The sequence below is a fragment of the Miscanthus floridulus genome, chromosome 8 (assembly GCF_019320115.1).
Source record: "Miscanthus floridulus cultivar M001 chromosome 8, ASM1932011v1, whole genome shotgun sequence".
In the NCBI taxonomy this organism is placed as follows: domain Eukaryota; kingdom Viridiplantae; phylum Streptophyta; class Magnoliopsida; order Poales; family Poaceae; genus Miscanthus; species Miscanthus floridulus.
In genome coordinates, this window is record NC_089587.1 from 192,966,661 (window position 1) to 192,981,958 (window position 15,298).

Consider the following 15,298-nt stretch of genomic DNA (forward strand, 5'->3'; position numbering starts at 1 on the left):
GTGTGCATTACATCAATGTTATGTGGCAGAAGAAGGTCATCGAAATAAGGGGGCCTCGTCATGCCCGAGATATGAGTCCACATATGTTGCTCACCATATCCCACAAAACCACCTTCTTCATTGGGCATGAGAGCATCTATCTGAGCATGAACCTCGGCACCAGTCATCATCCGTGGTGCAGGGTTTATCACATGTAGAGATGTCCTGGTTTGTAAGCATCGTACGTGACAACGTGCATGAAATCTTCTGAAATTTTTATCATAGCCTCCACATATGATATCACGACATCTCAACAAGTTTCATGATTTTGGAACTTCGTTTGCTTTTTATAGAATTTAAAACACTTCGCATGCAAGTTCGCGGTCATGTTTCGTGAACAAGATGTCCGAAATTTCGGGTCCGTTCCTGGATACGGCCTCATACTACACTCACTAACATGACTATCAATTTTTGAATCATTAAATTCCATTATTCGTACCACGTGCAGTTCAAATTTATATTTTTCGAAAAAATTCAAGTAAAAGAAATAAAGTAACTAAATATACCAAAAAGACACAAAAAATCCCCAAATTCTAACTAGGAGTTCCTGGTACTTTAAAAGGGCTGCACAAAAAATTTGGAGGCCAAAAACAAAAAAAAATAAAAAAACTTTGCCGAGTGCCGGGGCATGGCACTCGGCAAAGGGGGTCTTTGCCGAGTGCCAAGAATAAGGCACTCGGCAAAGAGGGTTTTGAATTTTTTTAAAAATTTTCCACTTTGCCGAGTGCCTTCACAGGGGCACTCGGCAAAGACATTTAAAAAAAAACTTTGCCGAGCGCTGAGTCAGGGGCACTCAGCAAAGTATTTTTCTAAAAAAAATCTTTGCCGAGTGCCAGATCTGGGACACTCGGCAAAGAATTTTTTTTAAAAAAAAACTTCTTTGCCGAGTGCCTAACAGCAGGCACTCGGCAAAAAAGGACGTAGCCAAACACCGTTACGTGGGGCAGCCTATGCCGAGAGCGTAGCACTCGGCAAAGAAGTCCTTTACCGAGAGCCTTTTTTTATCGAGTGCAATTCTTTGCCGAGTGCCCGATTTTTGACACTCGGCAAAGCAGTTTGCACTCGGCAAAGATACCGTTTCCAGTAGTGACCTAAGTTTTCTTGCATTCTCATAGTGAGGGCCTCTTTGGAACGTTGGATTCTCAAAAATGGGAATAATAAAAAACGCATGATTGGAATGTCTTCAGTATGGCAAACCGAGTGTATCTTACCTGGTTATGCCCCTTGTGGTGGAACCATCCCACCTAGATTCAAGTCTTTGATCTCAACATGGATGCTTGCATTCATGACCAATTATCCATTCGGTGGTAGGCGACGTGCCACGACAATGAGACGTCGGTAGTGACTTCTTCAGTTCAATATACGCGGGCCCCAGAGTCTCTTAGAGGAGCTCACAGGGGTATGGTGCATATTTGTGTATTCACAGGAATAACTGAATAAGTGTATGCACGGGTATATAAGTGTCTGCATCTGTACTATGTTTCGTAATAAAATGTCTTATCATGTTGAATCCTATGAAATGTTGGAGCACATGAAACTGCATGAATGATAGTTTAGATGGAGCGTATGGAAAACACAGGAATTTGAGGAGAAAGATAGACACAAATTAAATAAACTTTTCCATGAGGATAGACAATTATGTTACAAATCCTCCAAAATTCTTGTGGAACAACCCATTCCATAGGGATTTGAAAGCTTCTTCATTCATTTGCTCCAAATGAGTTTTGAAGGAAAAATATCCAAGGATTCAAATCCTCCAAAATTCTTCTAAAAATCTTTCAATCCAAAGGGGCCCTGAACAATGTGTCAATTGGATGGAGTGGTAATTAATATTCTTGGCTTGTCTACTCTACTTCAGAAGATAAAATTGATTTGGCCTATTGATTGTGTGCTTTTGGCCTAAGAAACCATATCTAAGCACTAAGTAAAAGAAACCATATCTCGATGACTGCGGCTGCGGTCGAGACGGCCAGGCAGGCGGCGGCTGCGGCTCAAGCCGCGGCCACAGCGTTGCGCGTTGAGATGGAGCGGGAGCCGGTTGGCAGGTCACGAAGCCCAGCAGGGCGTCGTCCTCCGTTGCTGTCACCAGAGCGGGGCCGTGGGCGCCACAGCCGGTGGTGCAGACCGTCTACCGCGACTCCGGAGCGGGGACACAGTGGCCGATGCTCATGAGGACCAACTACCACGAGTGGAGCCTATTGATGAAGGTGAAGATGCAGGCCTGATAGATCTGGGACGCGGTCGAGTTCGGAGATGTCGAGTTCCACGACGATCGGGGGGCGATGGAGGTGTTGTGCGCCGCCGTGCCGCTGGAGATCGGCGCCTCCCTCGCCAACAAGGCGACGACAAAGGAAGCCTGGGACTCCATCGCCACCGTGTGTCTCGGCGACCACCGCATCCGTCGAGCGATGATGCAGCAGCTCCGACAGGAGTGGGAAGGCCTCGCCTTTAACCACGGTGAGCATGTCGAGGACTTTGCCTTTCGCCTTTCTAGCCTGAAGGAGCAGATGGCGCAAAACGACGACATCGACATCACCGACTCTCGCGCGGTAGAGAAGCTCCAGTGCTGCATCCCGAAGAGGTACTCCCAGATCGTGCTGGCGATCAAGACGCTCCTCGACTTCGAGGCGCTCTCCATCGAGGAGGTCATCGGGATGATCAAGGTGGTGCAAGATCGCGAGGAGGCATCTCACACCGAGCCGAGCACCGCCGGAGGCAAGCTGCTCTACACAGCCAAGCAATGGCGTGCCTTTGACAAAAAGAAGAAGGACGAGGCTTCTGGCAACTACGGCAGGACTGGCCATTGGGCCAAGGACTGCCGCCTTCCTCCACACCTCGGTGGGAAGCCCACATCGTGCAAGCAGAGGGGCAGGATCATGCCCTGTTGTTGGTGCACGTGTGCGTTGAGCTACGGCAAGAAATAGGGTTGGAGGAGAAAGATTGAAGGTTTCCCCTTCCCTCGTCGGCTGGCCGCGCTCTGCTCCACCACAATGAGCCGCGCGCTCACGCTTTCCTCAACACCGGCCCAGGCGATGACAAGATTGACGGCAGGTTTCTCGACACCAATGCCACTCACCATATGACTCGTCGGCATGAGTTCTTCTCCGACTTGGACTCCGGCGTGCGAGGCTTCGTCAAGTTCGATGATGCCTCCGCCGTTGAGATCAAGGTTGTCGGCTTAGTTGTCTTCACCGCTAAGACTGGTGAGCATCGGATGCTCAACGATGTCTACTACATCCCCGCGCTGAGGAACTCCATCAGCTTAGGACAGCTAGATAAGAATGGCTTGCGCGTGGATATCGAGCATGGGATGCTGCGCATCTGGGATCGCCATCGCTAGCTCCTCGCTAAGTTGAACAGAGGCACCAATCACCTTTACGTTCTCCATATGTAGGTGGCACAGCCTATGTGTCTTGCAGCCCACCGCGATGATGACGCTTGGCAGTGGCACGAGCGCTTCGGGCACCTTAACTTCGAGGCCCTGAAGCTGCTCGGCAATAAGGAGATGGTGCGGGGCATGCTGCGCATCGACCATGTGGAGCAGTTCTGCGACACCAGCGTACTCACCAAGCAGCGGTGGCTCCCCTTTCCCTGCCAGGCGAGCTTCTGCGCCAAGCAGAAGCTAGAGCACGTGCACACCGACCTCTACAGACCAGTGACTCTGGCCACACCTAGAGGACGGCGCTACGTCCTCCTCCTTGTCGACGACGTGTCCCGCTATATGTGGGCGGTCCTGCTCGACACCAAGGCGGCGGTAGTGGACGCTATCAAGCGTCATCAAGCAGCTGCCGAGAAGGAGTGTGGCCGCAGGCTTTGAGTGCTGTGCATGGACAACGGCGGCTAGTTCATGGTGGCTGAGTTCGCGGCGTACTGTGCCGACGAGGGGGTTCAGCGCCACTACACCGTGCCATACACTCCACAGCAGAACGACGTCATTGAGTGCCGTAACCAGACAGTGGTCGCCACTGCCCACGCCATTCTCAAGCAACGGGGCATGCCGGCGATCTACTGGGGTGAGGCGATGATGACCGCCGTGCACCTGCTGAACCACTCGCCGACCAAGGCGCTCAACGGCAAGATGCCGTATGAGGCCAGGTATGGGCGCAAGCCGACGGTCGGCTACCTATGGGTGTTCGGCTACATGGCATTCGTCAAGGAGGTCAGCCATGTCGGCAAGCTCGATGATGGCAGCTCGCCGGGGGTCTTCATTGGCTACGCTGAAGGGGCTAGGGCCTATTGCATGTTTGACCCGGTGACGCAACATGTGCGAGTGGCGCGCGACGTGGTGTTCGATGAAGGTCGCGGCTGGGCATGGGACAAGGCGGTGGATGATGGTTCGGCGGTAGCTCTAGGCGACTTCACCATTGAGTATGCGTGGGCTGGAGTCGCATCGACTACTGCACCAGCCTCATCGACCACTCCACCAACTTCACCGACCACTTCGCTAGCTCCGCTGTGCTCGCCATCACCAAATCCGGGGTAGCTCGGCAACTCCTTGGCGGCGGTCGAAAGCTCATCGGCAACCCAGCCGACCACTCATGCTTCATAGCGGACCACATCGGCACCACAGCGGACCATGTCGGCACCCACTCTGATCACCAGAGACTAGTTGGCGGCTGCAGGAACTTCACCAGCAGCCGATCTAACCACACCATCTTCGTCTCCGAGCGCGGCATCTCCTGCCTCGACTACTGGTCGGTAGTCTGAGATCGAGTTTGCGACTCCACTGGAGGACAATGAAGACTGCCTAGACGCCTACTATGATGATGAGCCTCTACGGTACGGCACGATGGCGAACATCCTCGGTGACCAGTCTGCCTTAGGCCAATTAGAGTGGCTCTTCGGCCAGCTTCATCTAACGCACGCCGGTGAGCCGACCACTTATGCTGAAGCGCAGGGTGATCCAACGTGGCAGGCGGCAATGGAGCAGGAGCTCAAGTCCGTCGTGTAGAACCACACCTGGGAGTTGGTGCCACTGCCCGACGGCCATCGCCCCATCACCCTCAAATGGGTGTTCAAGCTCAAGAAGGATGAGCAGGGCGCAGTGATAAAGCACAAGCCACGGCTTCGTCCAGCAAGAGGGGATTGACTATGACAACGCCTTCGCCCCTGTAGTGCGCATGGAGTCAGTCCGTGTCCTCCTCGCACTGGCAGCTCAGGAGGGGTGGTGAGTCTACCACATGGACATCAAGTCCGCTTTCCTCGATGGCGACCTCAAGGAGGAGGTGTACGTGCCCCAGCCACCGGGTTTCGTCATCGTCGGAGACGAAGGAAAGGTGTACCGCCTGCGCAAGGCCCTCTACGTCCTGCGGTAGGCCCCGTGAGCCTAGAACGCGAAGCTCGATGCCAAGCTTAAGAAGATGGGCTTCCAGCAGAGCGCGCATGAGGCGGCGGTGTACCGGCGGGGCAGTGGGCGCTCTGTCCTGCTCATCGGCGTCTACGTCGATGACCTCATCATCACCGGCGCTGAAGGAGATAGAGTGGAGGCGTTCAAGGCACAAAAGAAGAAGGAGTTCGACATGAGTGACCTCGGCCTCTTCTGCTTCTACCTCGGCGTCGAAGTGCGCCAAGACGTCAGCGGCATTGCCCTCTGCCAAACCCACTACGCCAAGCGCATCCTCGAGCTCGACGGCATGACGGGCTACAATCCAGCCCACACCTCGATGGAGGAGCGGCTCAAGCTTAGTCGAGATAGCATGACGGAGGAGGTCGACTCCACACACTACCGGCGGCTGATCGGGAGCTTGCGCTACCTGGTCCATACCCGGCAGGACCTTGCGTTCGCCATCGGGTATGTAAACCGGATCATGGAGCGGCCCACGATGGAGCATCTGCAGGCCGTCAAACGCATCCTTCGCTACGTGGCGGGCGCCCTAGACTACGGTCTTCACTACGGCAAGGCCCCCAACACAGCGAGCTTCGTCGGCTACTACGATAGCTACCTCACAGGCGATGTGGCACCAGCAAGAGCACAACCTGGACTATGTTCTTCCTCGGTGGATGCTTGGTCTGCTGGCAGTCTCTCAAGCAGAAGGTGGTGGCCCTCTCAAGCTGTGAAGCAGAGTACATCGCCACCACCACTACAGCAACTTAGGTACTATGGCTGTCAAGGATGCTGGCAGAGCTCCTTGGCAGGAATGTGAATATGGTTGAGCTGAAGGTGGACAGCAAGTCTGCTCTAGCTCTTGCCAAGAATCACGTCTTCCATGAAAGAAGCAAGCACATTCGCATCAAGTATCACTTCATTAGGAACGTTGGATTCTCAAAAATGGGAATAAGAAAAAACGCATGATTGGAATGTCTTCAGCATGGCAAACCGAGTGTATCTTACCTGGTTAAGCCCCTTGTGGCGGAACCTTCCCACCTAGATTCAAGTCTTTGAAGGAAAAATATCCAAGGATTCAAATCCTCCAAAATTCTTCTGAAAATCTTTCAATCCAAAGGGGCCCTGAACAATGCGTCAATTGGATGGAGTGGTAATTAATATTCTTGGCTTGTCCACTCTACTTCAAAAGATAAAATTGATTTGGCCTAATGATTGTGTGCTTTTGGCCTAAGAAACCATGTCTAAGCACTAAGTAAAAGCAACCGCTATCTACTGAAATACTAGCTAGCACTGAAGAGCTTGGTGCCCATTTGTCTATATATAGCTAGCTACTACGCTATCCTAGAGTGCAGTTCCTCAGCCGTTCAGATCGATGGAGGCTAGCCCTGCCAATATTCAGAAATGTGTAGGGGTGGCCATTTTTTACTTCTCCGAGAATGGCCTGATGGCACTGAAGTGGGCACATGACTTTATCAAACTGCCCGTGGGGTACAAGCTCTGCATTATTTGGATCCGACAGGTGGACGGCAGATCTCCACGCGAGTTTCCTGATGGTAATCCCTGATCCCCTCTCGCGGTACCTCTTATTCTGCGTCGATCATAAGGGAGCTATAATTTGTGGCTGACCCTAGAGTAACTTATTATACAGCCACGTAATTTACTATCATGTTTGTACAGATTTATGTTGCTACTCTGAGCATATATATTTACCATGCATGTGTTAGGTAAGTTTACGATCACATTTACCATCGCATGATAGCAAATTACTTGTCAAGATATAGAAAATATTAGTGTTAGATGTTGTAAATTTTCAGACAATTTTGTAACTGGCCATATATAGAATATAGCTTCCCTATATTAGCTTTCATTAATTCTGAGCAATCCACCCGTTGAAATATTTAGCATGCATGGTTACTAACTACACCCTCTGTTCCAAAAAGAGTTTGTCCAGATTCATAGCTAGAATGACATTGTTTGGGATGGAGAGTGTGTAATCTGTACCCCCTACTTGTGACAGCAGTACTATGGAGATTCTGTAATAATTTTTCATGAAACTAATAAGACAAAAACTTGGTGGAAGAAATAAATAATGGAACTCCTTTGCTAAGTAGCATATCAATGAGGTCCAGTTTGAAGGCACCACGAGATAAGGCTGATTTTTAGTCAACAGATTCTAGCAACTTATCGATACAAACATTTAGTCATCATCATGTTGTCTACTATAGAACATATTGGTCGCCATAGATAGGGTTTTAGTCACCAAGGTGTTAGATGATAAATGCCGATATTGACCAAGTTGTAGCCACCACTATGCAACTATCTTTATTTGCAACAAAAAGATCCTATTTGTCATAGCTACAGCTCCACGGATCATAGAGCTAGCTAGCTATCTCTGGCTCCACGAATCCGTGGAGTTAGAGCCTTAGAGGTGGGATACAGAGAGGGTGTTTGGAAGAGCAACCAAAATATAGGTTTAGACACATTATTTTGAACTATAAACTACAAATCTGACATGGAGCGGGACCAAGAGCTGTGCCAAAAAGAACCTAAATAACAATAGCAACTAATATATAGCTGTTAGCTACAAAGGTCCGGCTCCTTGGTGATTAGTATAAAAGCCTGATTTCTTGTAGTGAGGACTCGATCCACCTTTTATTCTTTTCGGCAAGTATAGTACTTGTTACGTATACGGAGTTTCTCTTCTCTCATCTAACGTTAAAAAAAATCTATGTCTAGTATTTATTTCTGCAGTTTTGATTTTTTTTATTTTGTAGGATTTTTTTTACATAGCATGCCTCATATAAGCGTTGCCATGCAGCTCCAAAATAAAAGTGCCTGCAATATAATATAGTAATTAGTATATACTCCCTCTATTTCACAAAAGCTGTCGTTTTAGCTTTACCCCTAGTCATACAATTTTGTCTTTTACTATCAATTCCTATAAATTTGTATAGACGTTTAACAACATGCAAAGTATATATTATGAAATATTTCTTACGGCGAATCCAAAAACACAAATCTTATGACGTTAAACTACACAAAATTTCTGAAATTGATAGTCAATATAGAAAGACTTGACTTTTGAGAAAACTAAAACAACAACATTTCTGAAATAGAGGAAGTATAAAAGATAGTTGAATAAGGACATCATATATAGCTGTGCCTTCTATAGGTAGATGAACTTTCCATTATTATATGCATTATTACAATTGTTTTTTTTTTTTGACAAAGTATTACAATTGGTTGGTACAGGCCCACCACTCGATAGCTTCGACAGAATGGAGAGCCCATTCATAGAGGAAGCCCAAGATGATATGCATAGGCATAGGATTATAGAGTTTCAAACTTTGGCAAAGGACTTCTGTAAGGTATATATATACACAGATTTCTCCGTACATACATGCACGCATAAACGTAATTTGCAAATACAAAGCATATATGTAGTGGGGATCGGAGTATATATATATATATATATATATATATATATATATATATATATATATATATATATATATATATATATATATATATATATATATATATATATATATATATATATATATATGTATATATATATATATATATATATATATATATATATGGCCTACTATAGAATAACTTATTCTATAGCCACCTCTGTTTACGATAATTTTTATTCTAATTTACGATAAAGTAAATACATATCTACGATACATGTGTTACGATAACTCATGGGATATTTACTATAATAATATGGTAAATCACTTAGTAAGGAGTTGCAGTGATTTTATAAATTAGTATAGTAGTTATCGTAACTCAAAGTGACTATAGAATAAGTTATTCTGTGGTTAGCTGCAGAACAGTAATTCTCTCTCTCTATATATATATATATACACACATATTTTTTCTACTCCCGGAGTAGTTACTCCATTCTTTAAAAAACCACAATGTGTACTCATTTATCAGTTTGAGTATGTTTATATACTCATTTTAAGATACTCCAAATCTCAAAAGAACCCCTATTTTTTAATATATTATTATAATACCGTTATATTAGTATATAAAATAAGTATAACCATATACTCTATGTATACTTGCATACTTGACTTATATACTGCCCTAGATGGTCTAGTACGACCATATACACCATAAATCTAAAGATATACACATGGGAGTAACTACTTCCTGGGAGTAGGAAATAATTTCCATATATATAATATATTTGTACTGCTGTGAGCACAGGCCATTTTCGGCAAAATCTACGAAGGAGCGCATATTCAGGAAACTCTGCAATACGCCATCAACAACTTGCCTGGCCTCGAGACGCTAATCGTTGGATGTGCAGGAGCAAACACAGCTGGGTACGTGCAATGCATACATGCATGTGTGTATTATAGTATAGTGTACTAGAGAACAGACTTTAAAACGATGTCCCAATTTAGCATTAGCCTCGGCATTTTTTTTTGCCCCCGGGACTAAAGGTTCCTGCCCAACGGTCGTCCGCGGGGTAGGGATCTTTAGTCCCGGCTGGGTAAACCTTTAGTCCCGGTTGGTAATACCAGCCGGGACTAAAGTTTTTAGTCCCGGTTTGGGTGATGCCCCGGGAATAAAGATTAATCTTTAGTCCCGGTTTGGCCCCCTAACCGGGACTAATTATCCCAGCCTATAGACCAGCTCATTTCTTCCTCCCCGAGCCCGAGCCATTCCATTCAAACTCACTGCCTCTGTTCTTCATCTTGCTGTTGTTCTTGCTCTCTCCCCCTCCATTGGTGTTGCTCTTCGATTTTGGAGGTAACAAACTTAATCCTCTTATGTTTTATTAGTAGCTTATCTCATTTTGCGATGTAGATGCATGTGTAACTTTATATGTTGGATTTTATTATGATTTTATGTCATTTTTAGCTCAAAATCACATGATGATTTGCATATATGTTTGGATAAACAAAAGTTAAATTAGTTCATCAAAATCACTTGATAGTTTAGTATTGCTAGTATATGTAGTACATTTCATGGTTTAGTTAGATAAATAAATATTTTTATTTTTTTAATATATTACTTTAGAAATGAGAAATTTACAATAGTTTGCAAAAATAAGTATAGAAAGTAACTTGATATGGTGGATTTGATTATGATTTCTATGTCATTTTTAGCTCAAAATCACATGATGATTTACAATAGTAAAATCACTTGATAGTTTGGTATTTTACTATTATACATAGTACATATTTCATGGTTTAGTTAGATAAATAAATAATTTTAGTTTTGTTTAAATATATTATTTTAGAAAATGTGAAATTTACACTAGTTTGCAAAAATAAGTATAGAAAGTAGATGACAACTGGTACCGGATCCTCGGCCTCTCGTTCGGTTGCGAAACGACTGCGGCCAGAACTCCCTCTCATTATCTACGGCAAGTGTAAGCAGAAGATTGTGATGGAGCACCGAGTCAAGAGACAGGGACCCAACAAGGGTCGTGTTTTCTACAAGTGCCCGGATCGCGATGTGAGTTTCTTACGTATTTGATTATTATGGCTAATTGACCTGCTTTTCTTGAATATTTTTGACTAAATATTTTTTGGCTTTAATTTCAGTGGGAGGGCAATGGATGTGATGGTTGGTACTGGGAGGAAGATTATGCTACATACGTGCGGAATTCGGGTGTGCTTGAGGTAACGGCTGCTGATGATGAGGCAGTGAGCCAGCAGGAGAAACTTATTGATATTCAACAGACGAATGATTTGTCTATTTTAGTTGCGTACGGTCATGAAATAATTATGTTACTAAAGTACATTGTAGTTTTAGTTTGTTTAGTGATAGTTGGGATTGCTTACGTTGTAGCCAGCCTTAGTTAATTAATCAATCGTGTGTGTGTGTCATCTATGTTGTGTAATAAAATACTTAATTATGTTCAAGGTTTTCATAATTTGTCGTGTAATGAAGATTATGTCACGCCATTGGATGTATAATGCCGATTGCCGCTCCCAAGACTTTATTGAGGGCGTGCACTATTTCTTAGGTGTGGCCGAGGCAAATAAGCGGAATGGTTTCATGTGCTGTCCATGTGCCCTATGTAAGAATTTAAAGGAATATTCAAGCTCAATGAGTCTTCATTCACATTTGCTTAAGTCAGGTTTCATGTCAAACTATATATGTTGGACTAAGCATGGAGAAAGCGGGGTCATGATGGAAGAAGGTGAAGGAGAAGATTTAGACATTGATGACATTATTGCTTAGTATGGTGCCTTTGATGATACTACAATGGGGGAGATGAAGAAGAGGTAGCGGCAGAAGATGATCTCGGTGATGCTCTTGGCGATGCCATTCGTGACGCACAACAAGAATGCGAAAGTGAAAAAGAGAAAGTTAAGTTCGAGCGCATGCTTGAGGATCATAGGAAGTTGCTATACCCGACGGCCGAAGAGGGGCAAAAAAAGCAGGGTACAACACTAGAATTGCTACAGTGGAAGGCAAAGAATGGTGTATCCAACAAGGCATTTGGGAATTTATTGAACCTCATAAAGAAGATGCTTCCGAAGCCAAATGAATTGCCCACCACTACGTACAAAGCAAAAAAGGTTGTCTGCCCTTTGGGATTAAAAATCCAGAAGATACATGCATGTCCTAATGACTGCATCCTCTACCATGGCAATGAATACGAGAATTTGGATGAATGCCTGGTATGTAAAGCATCACGGTATAAGATCAGGCGCGATGATCCTGGTGACGTCGAGGGTGAACAACGTCCTAGAAAGAAACTCCCTGTCAAGGTTATGTGGTATGCTCCTATAATACCACGCTTAAAATATTTGTTTAGAAATAAAGACCATGCAAAGTTGTTGCGGTGGCATAAAGAAGACCGTAAGGTAGACAATATGCTGAGACACCCAGCTGATGGGTCCCAGTGGAGAGCGATAGACAGGGAATTTCCAGAGTTTGCAAATGAGGCTAGAAACTTAAGGTTCGCCTTAAGTACAGATGGTATGAATCCTTTTGGGGAGCAGAGCACTAGTCATAGCACTTGGCCAGTTACTCTATGTATCTACAACCTTCTTCCATGGTTATGCATGAAGCTGAAGTTCATTATGATGCCGATCCTCATCCAAGGTCCGAGGCAACCTGGCAATGACATTGATGTCTATCTGAAGCCATTAGTTGAAGAACTTCTAGTTTTATGGAACAAACCAGGTGTACGTGTCTAGGATGAATACAAACAAGAACACTTTGACCTACGAGCAATGTTGTTTGTAACAATCAATGATTGGCCTGCTTTAAGTAATCTTTTAGGTCAGACAAACAAAGGATATAATGCATGCACACATTGTTTTGATGACCTTGACAGTATATATTTGAAAAGATGTCGAAAGGTCGTGTACCTTGGCCATCCTCGATTCCTTCCTTTGAATCAACAAGTAAGAAAGAAAGGGAAGCATTTTAAAGATAAGCCAGACCACCGGAAGAAGCCTCATAACCGAACCGGGGAAGATGTACTCGCAATGGTCAAGGATGTGAAAGTAGTATTTGGAAAGGGACAAGGCAGCGAATCTGTTCCCAAAGATGCTAAGGGACACGCACTCATGTGGAAGAAGAAGTCCATCTTTTGGGAGCTACCCTATTGGCAAGTCCTAGAGGTCCGCAACGCAATCGACGTGATGCACCTGACAAAGAATCTTTGTGTGAACCTATTAGGATTCATGGGTGTGTATGGGAAGCCAAAGGATTCACTTGAAGCACGCCAGGACTTGCAGGGCATGAAAGAACGAGACAACCTTCATCCAGAGAAGACAGATGATGGACATCATTACTTAAGTCCTACTAGCTACACGCTTAGCAAAGAAGAGAGGGACAGCATGTTCGAATGTCTAAGCAGCATCAAGGTCCCATCGGGATTCTCCTCCAATATAAAGGGTATAATAAATGTGCCAGAGAAGAAATTCCTAAACTTAAAGTCCCACGACTGCCACGTGCTTATGACGCAATTGCTCCTAGTTGCTTTAAGAGGAATTCTACCTCCACATGTACGTCTAGCCACCGTGAAGCTATGTGCATTCCTCAATGCAATTTCTCAGAAGGCAATCAATCTTGTGGAACTAGCTACTCTACAGAATGATGTGGTTCAATGTCTTGTCAGCTTTGAGTTGGTGTTCCCTCCATCCTTCTTTAATATCATGACACACCTCCTAGTTCATTTGGTGAAGGAGATTAGTATTCTTGGACCTGTGTTCTTACATAACATGTTCTCCTTCGAGATGTTTATGGGAGTCTTGAAGAAATATGTGAAAGTCCGTTCTAAGCCTGAAGGAAGCATCGCCTAGGGCTATGGAACAGAGGAGGTCATTGAGTTCTGTGTTGACTTTATTCCTGACCTTGCCCCGATTGGCGTTCCCAAATCGCGACACGAGGGGAGACTTAGTGGTAAAGAAACTTTAGGGAAGAAAACATATATCGGCATGGAAGACGATTATTTCAATAAAGCACACTACACAGTTCTTCAGAACTCGTCATTGGTGCATCCGTACATCAAGATACATAAGGAGTTCTTACGATCCAAGTTTCTAGGGAAGACTGAAGCTTGGATTATACGTCAGCACATGGAAAGTTTCAGTGGTTGGTTGCGAAAAGAATGTCAAGGCGATGACAATATTGATGAGCAACTGTATTTGTTGGCTAGGCAACCATCATGGCATATCCTCACGTACCAAGGGTACGAGATAAATGGGAATACATTTTACACAGTTGCCCAAGATAAAAGGAGCACCAATCAAAATAGTGGTGTTCGCATAGATGGCACATATCCAAATGGGAATATACAAACATATTATGGCCGCATAGAAGAGATATGGGAACTAGACTATGCACCTAATTTTAAAGTCCCTTTGTTCTGGTACCAATGGGTGAAGCTGACCAGAGGAGGGATAACAGTCGACAAAGAGTATGGAATGACAATAGTCGACCTCAACAATATTGGGTACAAAGACGAACCATTCGTCCTGCCGATGTGAGTCAGGTGTTCTATGTGAAAGACATGTCTACAAAATCAAAGAGAGGAAAAAATGAAGACATCAACTCAATGATCAATGAGCCAAAGCGCCACATAGTTCTTTCTAGGAAAATAAATATAGTGGGAATTGAAGATAAGTCAGACGTGTCAGAAGATTATGAAAAAATGTCCAAATTCCACCCTTCATAGTGAAGAAAGATCCAAGCATCATGTTAAATGATGAAGACACTTCATGGTTACGATAAGATCATAAACAAGGGTCATACGTCAAGAAGAAATTCACTGTTGTGCCCGCATGATACAACGATGCATGTTTAATATATTATGTTTTAGAGATAGATATTATGTAATATGTTATGACTTCACATTGTAATATGTTTAATATATATTTCAAATTTCATAAGTGTGTGACATAGTTTCAGAAAGTCTATATGAGATTCAAGAATTTGTGACTAGTGTTTGATAAAACTTTCTCAAATGGGAAAATGAGCTATGTAACAATTGTAGATCTTGCTAAGATGATCAAACTTGGTATTCAGAGTTTTTTATTCTGAGGTCATTTAGTGTCTCATTTGAGCAAGTTTGACCAACTCAAATTTGGTCAAATGAAAAAACAACACTTTGACTCTAGTATTATGAACTCTAAATGACTTCAAATTGAAAAGTTTTGAATACCAAGTTTGTTAAACTCATCAAGATCTACAATTGTTGTTTTGGTCAACTTTCCATTTGAGAAAGTTTGGATGGTTCAAATTTGTGATTTTTCAATTTTGACGCCTACAAACTAGTTTTTGGAACCCTAGATTGTCTCAAATTGAAAAGTTTTGAATACCAAGTTTGTTCAGCTCATCAAGATCTACAATCCTTACATAGGATACTTTTTCATTTGAGAAAGTTTGAACAAAATGTAGTTCAAATTTCACGTGACATAGTTTTAAAAAGTCTATGAGATTCAA

General features: G+C 44.2%; 1 protein-coding gene and 1 long non-coding RNA gene across 2 annotated transcripts; both read left to right on the forward strand.

Moving 5' to 3' along the window:
* Positions 1–5,399: 5,399 nt before the first annotated feature.
* On the forward strand, positions 5,400–6,182 carry LOC136470414 (uncharacterized mitochondrial protein AtMg00810-like). Its single transcript, XM_066468270.1, has one exon. It carries the CDS (start codon positions 5,400–5,402, stop codon positions 6,180–6,182), a length of 783 nt encoding a protein of 260 aa, XP_066324367.1.
* A 582-nt stretch (positions 6,183–6,764) lies between these two features.
* Positions 6,765–9,793, forward strand: LOC136474395 (uncharacterized). Its single transcript, XR_010762916.1, has 3 exons — positions 6,765–6,918; positions 8,618–8,733; positions 9,587–9,793. It is a non-coding gene; the product is annotated as an uncharacterized lncRNA (long non-coding RNA).
* The last annotated feature ends 5,505 nt before the right edge of the window (positions 9,794–15,298 follow it).